We start from the raw sequence: 20,631 nt of genomic DNA, 5'->3' as shown, positions 1-20,631 counted from the left end.
CTTTTTTGTTCCGAAACGCACACGCAAATCCCTCGAGACCTATGGCGCCCATACTTGTAAGTAATAAAATATCAAATGGACCTACAGAAAGTCTCAATGGGGGAAGGGATTCTAAAATTCAAAACGACCTAACGAGTTGTTACGAATCATTATAAATTGAAAATTAGGACCATTTGCAGCTAGGAATCATTCATTCAAACATTTCTAACTTACTTCCACGTAGTTCTCCCTACTTCTAAACATTCATATATACCCACCACACATTAGATTTCCTTGTTAAACACCTATCTTTCTTCCCCTATCCCTAGCTCATCTTTATATTCTGCTACGACAGTTTCATGACCTCACACAAGATGCAAGAACCATAACATGTGTACCCGGACAATTCTTTTCTTGGGATGCCGCTATGAGTGCGACACATAGGTCGCGACAAGTCCAGCGGGACGTGTGCCTCATATATTTTCTTTGGGTTCTTCTTTCGTTTTGCCAACTCTGGCCACTTTAACAATTCCAAGCCATGTCCAACCTACGCCATACTTAGTTTATCATGTTCCAGTTATCCATACACCTTTTGTGTGGGTCTCAATACATCTCATTTTTATCTTACTTACCTTATTTGAATCCAAAACTAATCCAACATAAATGTAGAAACATATGAGGCCTTACAAGTTATTTGCAACTTCCAAATTTAATTATTTTAGCTTTAAAGTTCAAACTACAAAATACAAACTTGCAAAACTTGGTATATTTTTAAAGTTGTAAGGGAATTTTAAAAATTACCCAACTCGCCCTATCGGCCTTTCACAACTCGGCCCACATAGTTAATGGGTTGTGGGTCGTGCCTTGCTGCCACTTCTAAAAAGCTTTCCAGCCCCCAATCGTCCCCCGTTAAGGCCAGCCCGACCTACTTCCTGGACCGGTGGACTGTGCCTTAACGGGTGTGGCCCTAGCCTAGTTGATACCCATAAAGGTTATGCCATTAGTTAATAAGGCAAAATTTGGCCCATATTGATAGCGACAAAGATAGATTCGACTCTAACAATTAAGGGATTGTACCATTTCACAAAGTCTAAGGTTAAATTTGACATTTTTCGAATAATTAAAAAGGTTAAACAAAGGATAAAAGAAAATAATAATGCATTAAAAATTAATACCTGTAACTACATTATTATTCAATACTCCATCCGATTCAAACTAAGCGTTTTCTTAGCATTTTGCACACCCCTAGAAAAAATATTAACTCTCAGAAAAAAAGAAGATATTTTAACTTAACTATCCTTAATTAAATACTACCTAATTAATATAGATTCTTGATAATATAAAAACCCACTTATCTAAATAGGAGTAAATTTGAAAGCAAATAATTAATTTTTTCTTAATTGTGTAAGTGGACACTTATTTTAAACTAAAATAAAAAGGTTAAAGGTGTGTTCGGTATGGAGGAAAATGTTTTCCAAGAAAATATATTCATGGAAAATAAGTGAATTTCTACTTATTTTCTCATGTTTGGGTGGGTGAAAAATAAGTGAATTTCTTACTTATTTTCTCATGTTCGGTTAGTTGGTAGAAAATATTTTTTGGAACATATCACCCATGTCCCACCAACCCCACCACCCCATACCACACCAACCCCATAGCCACCACCCACCCCAAGCATCCACCCACACAAGCACCCACCCTCTACCACCCACCCTACCCACCCCCAACCAACCACCACCCTCACCCACTTCATCTTCACCCTACACCACCCACTATCCCTTACGACCACCCACCACCCAAATATAACCCACCCCACCACACCAAATTAACCATGCAAACTTTCTGTTTTTATAAAGGTAAAATTAAATATGAAGTAGAAAATTCGGGAGGGGATAAGGGGTTGAGGGAGGGGTGAGGGGTGAGGGGTGTACAAAATCAAAAAAGAAATTTTTTCAAAAATTTTTAATTTTTTTTGGAGGGGGGTGGGGTGTTTGGGTGGGGGGTGGTAGAAAACCAAAAAAAAAAAAAAAAAGCTTTTCAAAACTTAATTTTTTTTTTGGAGGGGATGGTGGGGTGTTGTGGGGGTGGGGGGAGGGAGATGGGTGGTGTAGAAAATGCAAAAAATTAAAAACTTTAATAATTTTGGGGTGGGGCAGGGGGTAAGGTGGGTGGTGGTGGTGGTGGGTGGGGGAGATGCGTGGGGTTGTGGGAGTTGTTAGGGTTTGGTGGTGGGGGTGGGTTGGGTGGTGGTAGGGTGGTTGATGAAATGTTAATTGTGGACTTGTTTTCCCTACTTTGATTAGGGAAGTCATTTTTCTCATTTTGAAGGAACTTGTTTTCCTAAAAAAAATATTTTTCAAATATTTTGACCAAACGAACATGAGAAAATTGGGAACGCACCGAGAGTAAGAAGGATAAAAACTTGACATTTCTTTACACCTTTTTATATTTATCAACAATTTAATTATAAAATTTTCATTTACTCTTAATGAAATAATTTTTAACAATAAAAATTTTTTTGACTTATTTTAGACCATTTATATATTAGACTTTGCCTGTCAAACGCCCTCCTGTAAATTGACACGGAGGGTGTAAGACCTTTAATGACATTATTATTATTATTATTCAATATAGAAGGATAAAAACTTTGACATTTTGTGTTGAATTTGGTGATTTTATAATAATAGTAATAAATATTAGAAGTCATGATAAAGAGAGAAATAATGAAAGAAGTGTATGACCTCTTAACAGAGCCTAAAAGGGCACAACTGAGAAATAATGGAATGGCTTCTTGTAATCCACAGCTTGGTGACTCTCCTAGTATTGATTTCTTTTCTCTGTGGCCAATGGCCTATTTTCCAAGGCACTTTCATTGAAAAAATCCACTTCTTCCTCACTTTTGGTGCCTGTGATTATTTCCGGTATTCATTTCAATTCCATTTAATAATTGTTTCATATAAGTAGTTTGTAACTTTGATATTGAAAATATCCAAATTCTTGAATTTTGCAGGCGGTTTGTGGGTGCTGTGTTTGGTCAAAAAGGCTCAGATGCACTCTTCTGTGTTGAGTATTATTGTTGTGATCGTCCTAATCCTATTCTCCAGGTTTCTTTCTTCTTCTTCTTCTTCTTCTTCTCTTCTGCTTCTTACTTTACCTTATTTCAAATTCAAATTAGTTATTTCAGTGTAGCAACTTTGAATATTTTGGAAGTAGCTCCAATTAATTAAGGAAAAAGGAGAAATCATCTTAACTTGCTCAACATAATAATTGAGTTAATACTTAGCTAGTGCTCAGAATATTAATACACTTTTATGTCAAAGTTTAGCAGAAAATGTTCCTCCCAATATGGGAATGGGCTAGGGTTATGAACTTATAATCTGTAGATCGATTTGATTCCATGATTATAAGTTCATTCCACACCAGATCAGGCTGGAATAGGGTTATATACATTCTCATTATGAGAAGGTGTCGTTCGAGCCTATCTAAATAGATACTATGTTTACATATGGAATTCCATTTAGGGTTAGGAACACGCGTAATCGGACCTGCTTTTTACATATCTCTATTGGACCCTATTGACCTCTTTGAGTGAATTGAGAAATAGGTCTGATTGTCCATCTTTTTGTATATATATATATATATATATATATATATATATATATATATATATATATATATAAGGGGTTAGGGATGTTCATCTCTCCAAACAAGACGAGGACTACCAAAGACACTTACGCAAGGAGCTGCTTCTACAAAGAAAAGCACACTTGCTAAAAAGAAAAAAAATGAAAAAATAGAAAGTATAGTTAAAGAGACGTTGGAAAGATTTTTCCAGACAAAAGAAGAACAAGACAAGCATATAATCAAGAATCCTAGTCTAGCATTATCTTCAAGTCCATTGTTCAAATCTTGAAGGAGATATGGTAAATTTTCAGAACAGTGCATTTCAAGATTCACAAGATCCAAATGATGACGATTCGGGGATGAGTTTTGATTCTATCGCACTGCATAATCTAGACACATAAAAAATAAAATAAAATATATATATATATATATATATATATATATATATATATATATATATATATTAGTGGAGAAAGTAATCATGATAAGACAAAAGACGGAAAGATTCGTTGAACAAAGCAACGGCTAGAAGTCATTTTCAGAAAAAGAGACTTTATTAAAAGTAGTTTTGATAAAGCAGCCATCAGGCAAGTTGAATCAAGAACAGACAGTAAACACCTTTATTATGGACGCTTTATTCTGTCTCCACTTATGAAAAACCAAGCCGACACAATAGGCATAGTGATGTGAAGATGTGGACTCGAAACTTTGATCAATTACTTGCATTACATTGGATGATGTGAAAGTGCTGTAAGAAGTTTAAAAGTAGATCTCATTTTGTGTCAGTAATATACAAGAGTTGTTTTTGTTCTTCAAAACTGAAATGTAAATGATGAAACTTTCTTCCAAAGTGAATCTTTGAGATGACAATTACAGCATTTAGTTTGTCTTTGGGACTTAGGAATGGAATTAGTCTTTAGGAGACTCAATGAGAGTTGCTTTTGTAATGAACCAAATTCTCAACAGAAACTCACAAATGTTTCCAATAACATAGTAGCATACAATAGAAATTCTGGAAGATAATTTTTGAGAATGGTAACAATTAATTTATATATCCACAGGTATAACTACATCCAAATGTGTAGTCCCCCTTCAAAAGTATTACAGCTTACATTGCCTTCCTATTTCCACTAAATTACAACCAGTCAATAGCTGTTAAAATATCTACTGTTTGATCTAACATTTCCTGTTTACACCAAAAATAGTAAATAGCTAAACAATTCATCTTCATTTTCTGCATGCTGCTCTGCTTATCTTCAAAACATCTCTGATTTCTCTCCTTCGAAACTGTCCACCATATGCCTGCTGGGATAATCTTCCATCTCTCCTCCTTCTTTGCTGCATTACCATCTCTGTTCCAACACTTCATTACTTCTTGTATTCTTCCTGATTTCACTCAGTTGATTTTTTTCATTTTGAGAAAGAACTGCCGCAACTGGTCTGTCACTTTGCATTGCAAAAAAAGATGGTTGACTGTCTCTGCTTGTTCCCCACATAAGTAACATCTAGAGCATAGGTGAAATCCTCTTTTGTTAGGTTCTCATGAGTCAGCACTGCTTCTTTTGCCAAAAGCCAGGAAAAACAGTTTACGTTGTAAGGTATTTTGGTTTTCCATATCATCCTCCAAGGCCATCCTGCCTCCTGATTTGTTGTTGAACTCAAGTCTCTGTATGCAGATTTAACAGTAAAATTCCCTTTACTAGACAGCTTTCCATACTAATCCCTCTCACCTGTTAAATTGTTGAAATGTGCCATTGTGTTGTAAAAGGCTACTATCCTTGGCATCTCCCAATCATTCAGATTCCTTCTTAGGTGTAGATTCCATCCTTGTCCTGTCCATATTTCAGCAATTGTGGCTTGTTGAAGTTGGCATAAGGTGTAAAGATCTGGGTACATTTGCTTTAAAGGTTCTTGGCCACACCAACTGTCATCCCAAAAGGACACCTTCAAACCATTCCCCACTTTAAATCTTGCTCTAGCCAAAACTAAAGGCCATAGATTTCTGATAGATCTCCACAAACTGCAACCATAAGGGCAGTCACCACTTCAGTCATCCACTTATCCTCCATCCCATACTTTGCAGTGACCACTTCCTTCCAAAGTGAGTTGTGAGTTGTTGCAAACTTCCACAACCATTTCATCAACAAGCTCTTGTTCTGTCTACTCATGTCTCTGATTCCCACCCCTCCTACTTCCTTGTTGATTGTCAACTCCTCCCACTTAACTAGATGGAACTTCTTCTTGTCTTCATTACCTTGCTAAAAAAAATATCTCCTTAGAGTATCTATCCTTTTAACCACATTCTGGAAGATAATAATATGGAAATGATTGAATTAAAGGATAGTAAGAACTAGAAAGCGGTTTGCTCCCTTTCAAGGTCTCAAGTTCGAAACCCACTGGGTGCAAACAATTTCTGAGGGCCATCGGACTGGGGTAAAACCCTGAATTACCCGTGGTGCACTTGCGGAAAACTCCTTGCCGAGGGCCTGTGCACCACCGGGATTAGTCGGGGCTCAAAGCGACCCGGACACCCGGTGCTTAATAAAAAAAAAAAGAACTAGAAAGCGATGAGAAGTCAGAGACTCAGAAAGGGATGAGGGAATACAGACAATTCATGACAATTCGCATAACCACTTCTTTCAAACACTTAGTCCTTTTTAACTTGTTGTTAGTTGGGCCTGGCCCCCAAATCAACCTTTGTGAAGCCCTTTTGGTCCTATTGCTGCTTCTTGGCCCAATAGCTACTTCTGTGATATCCATATTCATGTTGGGCTGGGACCGATTCATAACAATACTCCCGTCCCCGATAAGAACCTTGTCCTCAAGGTTCAATGAAGAAACTAGAGAAGTCTCAGGGATCAATGCAGGTATATATCCAGTGCTAACAATTGGATCAACATTTATAAGAAAATGCACTCGGTGCCTTCTTGCATAATCAATTTTGCTCTCTGCTTCAACATTAATTTTGGCCAAGGTCCCCACTGCAAGGTTAGGATAAGCTCTACCATTTGTTGCACCACTAAGTGTGACACAGTATGTACCAACAAGTACAATATTGAAATCTAGTGTTGCTTCTGTACGAATTGGGCTTAGATAAGTGAGCATGGACACAGACATATGTGCTGCTCTTACCACAGGCTTCCTTTTGGAGTAGCACCTGCAAATCATTACTTTTTGAGCCAGAATTATCATCTCAATTGGAAGCTCCCTTCCCAGTTCACATTGTGTTGCCATAAATGCATCATAGTTGGAAAATTGGTCAATAAAACTTGCTACAGCTTCCTGATTTGCAACTTGTGACATATGATGAACTGCAAGTATTGTACCTATGCCAAAGGTCATACCAAATTTATTTCGTGTAACAATGAATGAACCGCTAGCTTGAGATTCCAAGATACATTGGTCAGCATGGGCACCAGCTGCATTGAAAAGAACTATTGAGTCTGATTGAACACCATGAGGTACGAGAGTATTGTTGTTATTCGGCTGGAATAATTTTTCAAGTTTGAAGATGGAAGCACTCTCTCCATGAGCCAGCGCCGAAGGAATAGCAGAAACGATATTGACAATTGCTGTGTTATGAACTAAAGTATCAAGAAGTGGATCGACAACTTTGAGAGGTGCATCCTCATGTACATTCCTAGTTTTAAACACCTGCTTGTTTGCACGATGTAAAACTTCATTCAAGGCACCAAATGGAGAAGTTAAACCCATGTATTTAATAGCGCAGTCCCTCATTTGCCTCGTGTCATTAAGCAAATAAAAAATAGAAGGAAAATCACCATCCAAAATAAAACCCAATACCATAATAGTCCAGAAGTCGCAAACTGGTATTTTTATAAGTGTCCTAAGGGCCCCAACTTTAAAGATAAGCAGCATAGAGACCATCAGAACCAATTTCTATTGGAACATATTTGCCCTTACTACTTGTGTTTACCCATGAGCGAGCAACAACCAAGGCTAGCATTCCACATGGTTGACCACATGAACATAGCATTCCAACTCGCTATTCCTGCAGTCCAACAGTAGGCACCATGCAGGGTAGTACGACAGGCCAGAGAAAACATGCTCGAGCCAGGATCAAAGGGTAATCTAATCCAGCTAAGAATAGCTCAAGTATTTGCTGGAACTATCTTGATCCAAACTGGCCCAAATCAACAAGCGAGCCATCAATTAAAGTTGTACCAATGAAATTGTCATCTCTGATTGTAGATGTCACATTTGAAGTCATATGGGCATAGTAGATGTGAAAGGACTCATTACACTTAGGATTGTTTGGTTCAGTGTCAATGACTATGGTTGCGCCAATAAATGAGGACTCAATTGGAAAACTTCATAAACATTGAATATCAAATCTGTTGTATGCTCAAGTGCTCTTGCAAATGTAACAAGTTCCTCCCAAGTACCTAAACTCACACAAGGCAAATTTCGGATACCATTAGAGTAAGACACCCACTGAAGTGGAGAAAATTTCATCATCAAGCCCTCGACAACTGCTTTTTCAAGCATAGTTTATGTACAATTAGTGTTCATGTTAACCTCCAATTTCGTCATGTCGTTAAAATATCGCACACTAGATGTTTCTGGACCAAACAATAGAGCATTGCCAAGACAGAAACAACATTCCAGTCTGCGTCATTGTCAGACAAGTAGCTATTATAGACATTGAATATACCAGCATTTGGATGAGCTATTTGTTCAAACACACTAGCGGCATAGTTTTTTGTTTTTTGGATAAACAGTCTTTTCTATTCAACCAAAATTGTGAATTACAAATCAAGCAGATGCTGACGATCTGCATCTCTGTGCATATAAAGCTTTTCACAGAAATCCTAACATACAGAACTGAGGAAAAGAATTCAAGTTTGTAATATGCCTCTGCCAGCTTGGGATGTTGTGGCCTCTAGTGTGGATGTGCAGTACAATCTCCTTGCATAATCTATCTGCAGAAAACCTACCACTGTGGAACCTGAGCATGTTCCTGTCTCTCCAAATCAGATACACCATCATACCAAAGACACAGTTGACAATAGCCTAACACTGAGACTTCCTCCTTGCCCTTCTATTAATCAACATAACCTCAGATGACCAGTCAGAAATGGCTTTAGGATGACCAAGCCAAGCTAGTAATCTGGACCAAATGCCCTTAACAATAGGACAATCAAAAAACAAATGCTCAAACACTTCATCAGCTAAGCCACAACAGAAATGCCAAATTTTAAATGTCTGTCTACAGTAGCAAGTCTCCTTTGTGCAGCAAGCCAAAGGTTGAACTTATATCTGGGGTGTAGATGTGGCTGAAAAACCATCTGGTTCCAAGGGACTCTTTGGTACTGAGGGCTCAACTAGTGATATAGCTTTTTAATGCTAAACACTCCCTCAGCCTTCTGCAGTTGAAGTAAATTACTAATCAAGTCACCTGGCATACCTTGGAGCTCAGTAATGAGACTCCTACTACCTAGTATTTTCCTGACCACCCAAGCAGCATTCTTGTGTATAGGCATGAACTCCACAGTGTTATTCTTTATATAAAAACAACGAATCCGTTTGATCCACATATAGTCCTTCTTCATAGCAATAACCCATGGATGTCTCGCCACAACAGCCTTGTTCCAAAGATACATGTTCATGACATTCAATCCTCCAGCAGCTTGGGGCAAGCATATCTTTTCCCATGAAACTAAGGTTTTCTTGGAGATAGTAGAGTCTCTGGTCCACATAAATGACCTGCAAATGGCCTCAATCATCTTAAGTATCTTCTTGGAAAGTAGAAATATTTGTGCCTATTAGGATTGCACACCAAAAAGCACTGACTTAATTAGTTGCAACCTACCAGCATAAGATAAGACTTTAGAGGACCAGCAGTTAATCTTGGCAGTAATTTTCTCAACCAACGGCCAACATTGGACAATGGTTGGTATCTTAGCAGCCAATGGCACACCAAGGTATCTGAAAGGTAGTGTACCCTCAGTATATCCCAATTCCTCCAAAATGTCTACCTTCAAGTGCTCAGGAATGCCTGCAAAGTATTATTGAGCTCTTATCAGCATTTGCTTGTAAGCCAGAAGCCAATAAGAACTTAAGAAATGTTTGCTGTAAAAGCCTAATAGATGTGAGATCAACGCCTTGCCTAATCCCTCTTTTACCCTGAAATGGTGTTGTAAGGCCTCCATTCAGTGTTAGGGAGTAAGATACTGTAGATATGCATTCCCATATCCACATCACAAATTTATGAGGAAATCCAAGTTCAATTAACATCCTGTTAAGGAAATGCCAATCCAAGGTGGCATAAGCTTTTCCTAGATCTACCTTCAACACACATCTTGGAGTGATACTCTTCCTAGTATAGCCTTTAAAGAGCCTTTTGAGTGAACAAAATGTTATCTGTAATGCATCTTCCTTCAATAAAAGCAGTCTGTGAGCCACCTATTAAATTCCCCATAACAGTTTTTAGCCTCCTTGTTAAGATTTTAGTGATAATCTTATACAAGGTAGTGAAGCAAGCAATAGGTCTATAGTCCTTCACTTGGGTGGGTGATGGAACCTTTTGGTACCAGAGTCACAGCAGTACAGTTTAAGGCCTTAAGCAACTTCATAGTTCTGAAAAAACTCTTAACTGTGTCTGTAACATCACCTTTAACCTCTTCCCAGTGGTTAATAGAAAACTCAATTGAGATGCCATCCCCTCCTGGAGCCTTGTCCTTGGGCATGTCCTTTATGGCATCCATGATTTCCTCCTTTGTAAGGTCTTTAATGAGCTGAATCTGTTGGTGGCTATTGAGGCACACACCTTGCTTGGTTACTTCTGAGTTAGGACAAGTGAGTAAAGGTTCAACTTCACCCATGAGCTTGGTGAAAATGATATGAATTCAGTCTCTACCAAGCTAGGATCAGTAAGTTTGACCCCAGCTTCATAATATACAGAGGTGATGGTATTCAAGTTGGTCCTGATCTTCCACTGAGAATGGAAGTATTTGGTATTGGAATCTCCACACTGGATCCAGCTTGCTCTAGATTTTTGCCTCAAGACCTGTTCCTCCACATTGCGCCGCTTCTCCATTTCCAATAGATCTGCTTTCTCTTGGTCAATGAGTTGCTGAAAGAGAGGTTGAGTGGCCATACCTGCTCGGATTATTTCCAACCTCTGTCTGGCATGATGTAGTTTCTGCTGGTAAGATGCCATATATGTATTAAGATCTTTGAGACCCACCTTCAGCATTTTCAACTTCTGCCAGGTTCTATGCATTGCTATTCCACTGACATCCTGCCCCCATAGATCTTGAACTATCCTGGTAAAGTCTGGATGATTCATAACATTAGTAAACAATTTGAATGGTTTAGGATGCAGATTCCTTAGTTGGTTTGTAGGATTGCATTGGATCAAAACTGGTGAATAATCTGATACCCCTGGGTTCAAGAAGTCAGCCTCAACATGACCATAGTGTTGTAGCCACCGGTAGTTCCCAAAAGCTCAATCAATCTTGCTATACACTCTTGTATCTACTTGTTGTTTGTTGCACCATGTGAAGTGCCAGCCAGTGCTCTTTAAGGGAGTAAGTTGTAGGCTATCCAGCATATCCCTAAGGCCTTTTGTTTCATTACTGCGGCCCCAATCCTATCCTCAGTAGTAAGAACATTGTTGAAATCCCTACATATCAGCCAAGCAGGTTGTATTTGAGCCCCAGATGTGTTAGTTGATCCCACAAAACCTGTCTCTCCCCAAGGTCATTGTTAGCATAGACAAAAGTAATCAACAATGTCACTTGGGTAACTGGATTAGAGACTTGACAATGGATGAACTGATCTCCAACCCCAAGGATTTGCATTTGCATATGAGGTTTGCATAGTAGCCAAATTCTACCATTTGGAGCATGGTTGTAAAATGCCTTTCCAATCCTTAGCTACTCGTGGTGATCCTTTTTTGCTTTGTTCTCCTTTACTTTTGTTTCTAGAATTCCCATAACTTCTACTTTTCTCAGAAAGAGAGGCACCTCCTTCTGTTTTGGGGGTCTGTTTAGCCCCCATATGTTCCAAGTGGATTTGATCATGGGGGTTGGAACTGATTAAGACCACCAGTTCCATCAATGGAATTAGGGTCTTGATTCAGCACTGTAAAACTATTACTGGTCCCTGCAAGACTAGGTGCACAACTAGGCTGCTGACTTGAGACTTGTGGCACTGGACCTGATGTAGTAATCTGTTGGTTATGCCCTCTAGAGCTTTGTGTCTGAGGAGGCACTGGCATCAATGGATCTCTTGGCTGACTAGTTTAAATAGAGGAGTTTCTAGCATCTTGCTTATTTGCTACTGCAGGAACTGGGTTCAGCAAGACTTGATCAGGCTGGACCTGATCCTTTTCCTGCCATTGTTGAACAATTCTCTTCCTCCTTCTAGTCCTCTTCCTCTTCTTTGGCTCCTTGAATTCATCCTTTTTCTCCTACTCTACCTTCTTCGAACATTCATTTGTATCATGACCAAATTTTGCACAATCAATACAAAACTTGGGCCTCCTTTCATAGCATATATCCCGATGAATTACTCCGTTAGGAGTATGAAGTTCAGAATGTACAGGCAAGGGATGAGATACATCAGCTTCCACCAACACTCTAGCAAAGGACACCTTTTCCATTTCTGCAGTAAATCTATCTGTGTACATGGGCTTGCCCACTACACTAGCAAGCTTGCTGGGTGCCTCAGATGACCAATATCCAACTGGAAGGCCTGGGAACTTGACCCAGAAGGAATAATGTTCAAGCATTCAGGGTCAAAAAAATAAATAAAAAATCAATGATCCAGTTCTTCAATATAAACGGTTTGTGTGGTATGTATAGGACCCAGAGTGAAGGACTAGATCTATGTCAGATAAGCTTTGAAAATGGAAGATGTAATATCCCTCATCATGGTACAGAATTCTAAGCTTAGCAATGAAATTCCACACATTCATGACATAATTCTCCATAGATTTCTCATATGGAGTGTCCCCCAATACATACCCAATCAGCGCCGTATTCCAGTAATCCTCCTGTTCTTGTATTTTAGCTGCCTCAATCTGTACGACAAAAGTCTCACCTCTTAATGAAGGAGGAATATAGGTTAAGGTCTAACCAAATTGGGAGCTTCTATTCCGATGCATAGGTTTCTCATCCACCGGCAGTGCTTTATCCTCTGTTGCTGGTGCCATAGTCTCAGCTGTTGACTCATCTCTTAGCGCAGTGACCGGCGGTTCCTTCTTCGCGGGTCCTATACTAGCCGGTGAAGTATGAGTTGAGGTTCCAGCTCCAGAAAATTGATATATTCTTTCCTTAACTCACCCCATTTTGCAATTGGAAGAGGAACAGTGTCAGTGCATTCAAACTCCTCCAAAATAGGGTTAAATTGTTGTGGTAGAAAGCTACCAAAAGTCAGTGGTACGAGTCTGTGTTGAATTCCATGTCGGGCTGTTGGACCTCGAATATTGGCAGTAGGGCTTGAGTTACCATTGGCCAAAGCAGAAGCAATCTCCGATTTTGCGACCTCCTCTGGTTTTGCAATGTGTAGATCATATTCCATTGCGGCAAGTAGATCTGTAGGTGCGAAGCTAATGGAGTCAAAACAGGCCATACTCTCCACCAAACTTGCTAAGCTCCAAAATCTCGAAATCGCAGAAGTAATTTCACCTTGAAATGGTTCCAATCATAGAAATGTTTGTTGCAAAACAACCAATCAAACCAAATGAGAGCTTCACCATCAAGGTAGAAGGAAGGAAGAGGTAGCCAGTCCTTCTGGGATAAGCCAAGGTAGGTGAAATACTGTTTTGCCCGAAAAATTCACCCTTCCCGATTAACACCGCTAAATCGATCTAGCACCACGATAGCCATGGAGTACGATCGATGAAAGGACCACGGTAATGAACCAAATTCTCAACAGAAACTCACAAATGTATTCCAATAACACAGTAGCATATAGGGAAATGATTGAATTAAAGGATAGTAAGAACTAGAAAGAGATGAGAAGCCAGAGACTCAGAAAGGGACGAGGGAATACAGACAATTCATAAGAATGCGCATCACCGCTTCTTTCAAACACTTAGTCCTTTTTAACTTCTTGTTAGTAGGGCCTGGATCCCAAATCAACCTTTGTGAAGCCCTTTTGGTCCTATTGCTGCTTCTTGGCCCAATAGCTACTTCTGTGCTATCCATTTTCACGTAGACTGGGACTGATTCATAACAGCTTTTCTTCCTTTTTTTTTTTTGTTTTTTTGTTTTTTTTTTTTTTTATTCTTTGGTCTTTGGGTGTTGTCAGTGTCTACTCCATTTTCATGTCCTTTTTTCTTCTTTGAATAGAGAAACTTTATTTGAACATTGTCTGTTACTAAATGCAGGTCATATATTTGGTGATAATTGGAGGCGGTTACTACTTTATTGTGCAGTCAGCCTTTAAGTACATTCCTGGGTATTACTTAGGTGAAGTGCACAGGTATTACTGAATCCTTGTGCTTTGTGTCACTCTTGTATGCATCAGTTTGTTTGTCGCTTGACCACCTATGTTGATTTTTGTGGTATATGTACGTGAATTTTCCTAGAAACTACTTAAAATTGCAGGTACATAAGCTTGTTGGCAGTTGGTGGGGGTATTCTCCTCTTTCTATTGACTAGCTTTTCTGACCCAGGAACTGTGAATTCTGCGAATGTTTCGCACTATCTTTCTGCTTATCCCTATGACAATATTATTTTCTCAGAAAAAGAATGTCCTACCTGCAAGATCCCAAAGTGAGTGTGTTTCTTTCGTTTAAACCTCTAAAGCTCTAGTATACTACACTAGCTAATTGAACTTTATTTCTACTCCTTGTTCAGACCTGCTAGGTCAAAGCACTGCAGCATTTGTGATCGCTGTGTTGCTAGATTTGATCATCATTGTGGATGGATGGTTTGTTTTTTTTCCCTTTTTCATTCTTTTCTATCTTTCATACATATAGATGCTAACTCTATCTCAGCATATATTCACTGTATATGTCCTAATGGTTTTCATTCTGTTTCTTAATATCACAGAATAATTGCATAGGCGAGCGGAACATCAGATACTTTATGGCTTTTCTTATCTGGTGAGCAAATGATACTGATTGGTCTTTCTGCTAAAGGGCTTATTTCGTGCACAGAGTACTCTTACTAATGCGGGGTAGGGAGTGTGTGTGTATTGTACACTTTTGCATCAACGCTCGTCCTCAACTGCCTGTTGCAATAAGAAGAATATTCTTCCATTGTTTTCTAGTCCACTGTCATGAACAAACACCCATAATAGGGGATATTGGTTACTTCTATCTATTTTCATAGCTGATGGTTCTTGTTAATATTTGCATAATTTTGGAACTCACATGTCACCTTTACTAGCACGGATATTTAACCCAATGCAAAAGAAAATAAAAAATAGAAGACTCCATTACTAGCATAAATTATTGGCTATTTCACAGCTGATGATTCTTGTTAATTTTTGCATAATTTTGGATTTTGTAGGATACATTTACTCTAGCACAGAAATTTACAATTAACACCCCCTCCACCCCCCCCCCCCCCCCCCCCCAACCCCGCCCAAAAACAAAATACAAAAAATAGAGAATATTGACTGACCTTTGGTGGGGTTGGGGGGGGGGGGGGGGAGCTGGGCTTTTATTGCTCTATCTTCTGGACTCCCCATTCCATTTTTGCCATAGCTTGAACTTAAAAAAGAAGAAAAGACACCTATTGTTCACTTTTATTGAAAAAATTGAAAAGCTAGTCTGGATAGTTGTTTAAGAAACTGAAAATACCCAAAGGAAGAGAGAGCTAGTTCTTAAGAGCATTTCTTAAAGCTAGCCTGTATAGTTTTTTTCCAAAGCTTGTCCTAATTTGAGAACTCATTCAAGCTCTTTATTATTATTGTTATTATTATATTATTGTTGTTGCTGCTGCTGCTGTTCTACTATAATTTTGACATTCTGTATTTTTCTTTTAATAACGGTAGTGTCTGGCCAGCATGTGCATACCTCGATTATTCCACCGGGTACCTGCTACTTCCCACCATCACAGGTATTGGGTTACTCGAGTTAGGCAAATAAGAAGAAAGCACCTAGATGTGATAGCTACTAGTTGAGGATAGGTTTGAGACTCGTATGGAACTTTTATTACTATTATTATTATAGTAGCAGCAGCAGTAGTAGTAGTAGTGAACTCTATAGCTGAACCCAGCTTGTCTGGGGCTGAGGCGTAGTTGTCGGTGTTATTTTTGTGCTGGAATGTGAACTCTATTGTCCCGTGATTTTCACCCACTTCATTGACGGTTAAGCCACACCCCTGGGTGCTTGAAAGTCCCTATTATTGTTGAAGAAAGTACGAGATGTAAGTCATTGTATAAAGCTCTGTCAAATATGACCTTATTAGAGAAAATTCTTGTTTTTTGTGTATTTAATAATGACACTACCTTCATTTGTTTTCATGTCACATGCTTGTGAAAAATATGTATGTGAATAACTTAATTCTCAAGATTTTGTACTAAATACTGATGCCCATACTGATAAGACTCTCACGTTACCTTTCCTGTTGTTTTCAACATGCATCTGCAGGCATTTTCTTCTCTGTTTATATGGGGCAGTTGCTATTGCATTAGTGCTAGCTGGCAGACTGAAAGAACTACGGGTTATAGATATTCTTACTGGTGCTCGACTAATCCTTTAAATGTTATTGGTGCCCAATTGCATGTTAGATCCAAAGTAATAGCTGTGCTTATCTGTTAATGCAGTTTATTATGGCTTCGAGAAATCATTCAGTAGTTTGGCTCCACATGTTGTAGTGGTAAGTGGAGGTCCACCTTTCTGATTCTGCCCGATTATATCTGTCTCTTCCCCTGTTGCATGTGAGTGTGTGCGTTGTCAAATTTTCATCTGATTAGTATGTGAGTCCTTGATAAAGTCAACGCTATCAAACATCCCAACCTACTTTGTGTCCTCGTTCTTCAATCCTACTTCGATTTGCAGAAGGCTTGAAATATTGATGATGGATTTCTTGAGGGATGGGGTAAATCATAAATGGAGATACGAAGTTTCATTTGGTTAGTCGGGAGAAATTCTCAACTCCTATCAACAATGGTTGTGCATTCGAAGATTGGGGATGTTGAATCACACTGCTAGGAAGTGGCTATAAAGATATGCTAACGAAGAAAGGCCATGTGGAGAAAGGTGATTAAATGAAGTAAGGAAACAACCAATCTGGTTGATTCCCAAATAATGTGACCACCTTCTATGGGGCGAGTCAGTGGAGCGGCATAATAAGGAGAAATCGGACTTCTCAATATTTATTGCTTGTTCGTTGTGAAGGGGAACAAAATATGGTTTTGGCTCTATATATGATGCAGTGACAAAACACTAAAAGATGCTTTATGTAATAGTTTACTGTAACAAGGGGATAGATGTCATGGTATCCAAGAATTGAAATACAGGTCGTCACCGTCATCGGAAATTTCCTTTAGGAGGCCCCTCCGAGACTGGGAATTTGAAGAGGTAGGGACATTCTTTATGAGGCTTTATAGTCATGTACATTTCGGTGAAGTGGATAGAATAATTTGGAGAGGAATATCTAAAGAAATTCAGTCATGTCCTACTATAGCCAACTCATTTGGTGTTTGGTGAAGGAGTCCATAACCCCTTTTGAAAAACATTATGGATATCGAGGGTCCCAAAAAGTTGGTATTCTTCACATGGTGTATGACATTGGGGGGAGGGGTGTGGTTCATTTTGATTGCTGAGCACCTTAGGAGGAAGAAAAGAATCGTGGTTAATTGGTGTTGCGTGTGCAAAAGAAATGGGGATGACACCAACCGCCTTCTACTTCAACGTGAATATGTGGTCTTCAGGGTGCTGTGCGTGCTTTCAGGCACAGTTGCAGAAATGTTGGCAAGTTGGAAACTGTGCAATTGGATAGTAGTAGGAAGAGGCCATGGAGGACCACAGCTTTTACTATTTTTGATTATTATGGAGAAAAGAATAGAAGAACATTTCAAGATCTAGAGAGAGCCTTGTCATGAGACGAGAGCTCTCTTTTGTTTCTGTCAATACTTTTGGTGAAAAATGGATAACTAACATATGAGTGTTTACAAAATAAATTACGTTGATTTTCTACGCACTTTTCCCATTATACACTTAAAGGTGTGTGGTCAATAAATTACTTTATTGATTTATCCTGAAAAAAAGGTAAAACAATTAGCATATGGGTGCATTATTACCGCTATGGGGGTTTTTTTCTGCTGCATATGGAACCACTGGAATTAGATTATCCTTTTCTATGCATTGATGATCTAATTAATGATGCCCGCACCTTTTTCTTGTTTTATGAAATAAGTTTTTCTCCTTCCCAGCTCTATTAATGCATTCATGTTTGTATTTGTGCTTATGGTTTGTTTCTTAATGATGATCTTCTGCTTTGTATCAGTGGTTGTTGGATTCATACAACACTCAAATGCTAATCATGGTATTTCTGGCTATAGTTTCTATGCTACTAGCCGGTTTCCTTGCATACCACACCAAACTGTGTGTCACAAATACCACAACAAATGAGGTATTCCTTTTCTGTTTACTTCAGTTCAGTACATATTTCCAGTAGCTCATTGATGATTGTGGGTTGGCTGTGTGCTCTGGCTTTTCTTCTCCTTTGCAGAACCTGCATTTTCTTTGGAAATGAGCTTATGGCACACACGTGTCTAATAATAGAACTTGTATTTTTTCACTATTACATTACTTTCTTGGACATTTCACCTAAAATGAATAATGACTTCTGATCTACCATTGAACAAAAGTTAGGCCAGTTGGAGATGACTAGATCTCAAAATATTTCGACAAAGAAGAAAAAATAATCTGCTCTTGTAAGTGGGATCAAGTTAGTAAAACAATATTTGGACAGTCTAGAAATATTAACTTTAAAGGCCGAGTTTATTCATTTTGGATTTTTTTTTTGCTAACAAGTCTTGGGACAGAGGCTTGCAGCATTCTTTCTTAGGGTAATAGCAGCTCCTTTATTTTTTTTAATTTGACTAGGCAAAGAAAAAGAAAAGTAAAGAAGACAGGGAATAAGATGAAGGTAAAAAAAACGTTAGAACATCCTAATCGTAGAAATGCATTAGAATATCCTAATCATATACCTTTTTGATTCAGCACAACTATAAAATTTTAGAAGTTGAAACAGCAGCTTGCTCTTAGCTCGCATCTAAAGCTAAATTTTGTTCGTGTGGACTGCAGACTTTCAAATGGCAAGAGTACTTAGACTGGAAGAGGAAGGTCAGCGAAGCAAAGGCAAGTGCAGCAGCTCTAAAAGCAAGTTTAGGTGAATTGAACCATGAAAAGAAGCACCCGGTGAGCAAATGGAAAGCCTTCTTCCAAAGGTCCCGTCTTGAAGAAGTGGAGGTGGTTAAGAATAACATTTACGATAAAGGAATGCCCCAGAATGTCTCTGAGATTGTATTTCCTCTTTCAACAAGACGGTCATTCTTGAAGAGGAAATCAAAATCAGGTTAGAATTTTCAGTTGGTGACCCATACTCATAGGGGCTCGGTAGCTCATCCTTGGTCCAATGTATTTAGTCTAATGGTTATACTACTAAGGAGAATGCACTAAATGTGAAGCACGCTCGCTTTTCCCAAACTCATCACTGACAAGTATGGACAAGTCATCTACCTTTATTCTTGGGTTGGCATGGCCAATGCAGTTTAATTGCACGTGATGCGAGGATGGACGAGTTCTCAGGAAGGGGGTTAAGTTCGTTCAGCAGTGTCACTTCCTTTTATTTGCTGCGGTTGCAGCTGTTGAATGGAAGTGCTTACTGTTCTTTTTTGTGCATTTCTGCTTCTTTCGTATTTCTAGGTTAAATTTCAATTTTTATTTAATTTCTTATACCTTTTTGCTGCTTAGCAGCAAATTTTCACATGTACTATGTAATAGGACGAGAATGAGTGCTTGATATTTGTTGCAATCCGGAGTTTCATGTATCCACCAGCAGTGGAACTGGAGTTCAGATAGAATTCAAATGAATTTTGTGCTCGTGCAGCCCAAAAAGAGAGAGAATGTACTCAGCAGCTGAACTTTTTTTCTTTACTAGTTTCTCAACACTGCCCTGCACGTGAATCATTTACTTTTTTCTTTAAATTAGTCATTCACCCAAGCTTTCACCTCTAGGTTTTGGCACGACTCCAACCTCGTTTATTAATAAGCAAAAGATATAAGAAGGAAGACATAAAACTTTACCTCCAAAGAGAAGTAATAAAAGAAGACACTAATAGAAAGTAATGGGGATTTCCCTTTTTCAGTTCAGATTCAGAAAAAAGGTTCACTGAACATATGATCAGATTTCAATTAGAAAATCCTCAATTGTTCATTAACGTCAGCCAATTCTCTTCTTTTGTGTCCTGATCCTAAAGTATGCAAAGCTTGCTTTGTCCATTTTGTATGCCCCTCTTCCCATTTTTGGGGAAGTTCTCCACACTTGGAAGAGACACTTGAGGTGTTTGTGATTGATATCCTACTTTAGCAAGTCCATTTGCCACCATGTTAGCTTCTTGGTATTATTAATGAGTGGCTTGTCACGACCTAAATACCGTTGTGATGGCACCCACACTACCTCCTGGTGGGCGTACCATACCCTCAATCAATTACTTATTCAATTTCCAAAATAACATAAATAGCAAGATCAATAACAAATAGTCTAAGTCAATGCCATAAATAATAATAACTGCGGAAATACTAATTATAATACAACCTCAGAAAATGAAGTCACCGTACAAGAACTCTAATCAACACTGTCTAGAATAATACAACTGTCTGAACATAATGAAATGTCCAAGGAATAATCAAAGACAATAGACAAGGACTCCTCAGGCGGCATGGCATGAAGGTAGCTCACCCTCGGATCCTGGTAGTTGTAGCCTCAAGGCTAGAATCGAGGTCTGGATGAAGATTCTGCCTCAAAATCTGCACTCAGGAAAAGTGTAGGAAGAGTAGTATCAGTACACTCACGTATTAGTAAGCATCATAGG

At 38.8% G+C, this 20,631-nt stretch overlaps 1 protein-coding gene across 1 annotated transcript; it reads left to right on the top strand.

Annotated features, from left to right (window-relative positions):
• Positions 1-2,696: 2,696 nt before the first annotated feature.
• LOC132608799 (probable protein S-acyltransferase 17) lies at positions 2,697-19,693 on the top strand. Its single transcript, XM_060322546.1, has 10 exons — positions 2,697-2,900; positions 2,990-3,083; positions 13,964-14,058; positions 14,184-14,351; positions 14,436-14,508; positions 14,631-14,683; positions 16,178-16,269; positions 16,354-16,406; positions 18,039-18,164; positions 18,842-19,693. The coding sequence occupies exons 1-10, from the start codon at positions 2,758-2,760 to the stop codon at positions 19,115-19,117; spliced, it is 1,173 nt and encodes a 390-aa protein (XP_060178529.1). The 5' UTR covers positions 2,697-2,757; the 3' UTR covers positions 19,118-19,693.
• Positions 19,694-20,631: the final 938 nt, after the last annotated feature.

Source organism: Lycium barbarum, chromosome 9, assembly GCF_019175385.1.
Source record: "Lycium barbarum isolate Lr01 chromosome 9, ASM1917538v2, whole genome shotgun sequence".
NCBI lineage: Eukaryota > Viridiplantae > Streptophyta > Magnoliopsida > Solanales > Solanaceae > Lycium > Lycium barbarum.
Note: the sequence above shows the minus strand (reverse complement) of the source record. Positions and strands in the feature narration are given on the sequence as shown.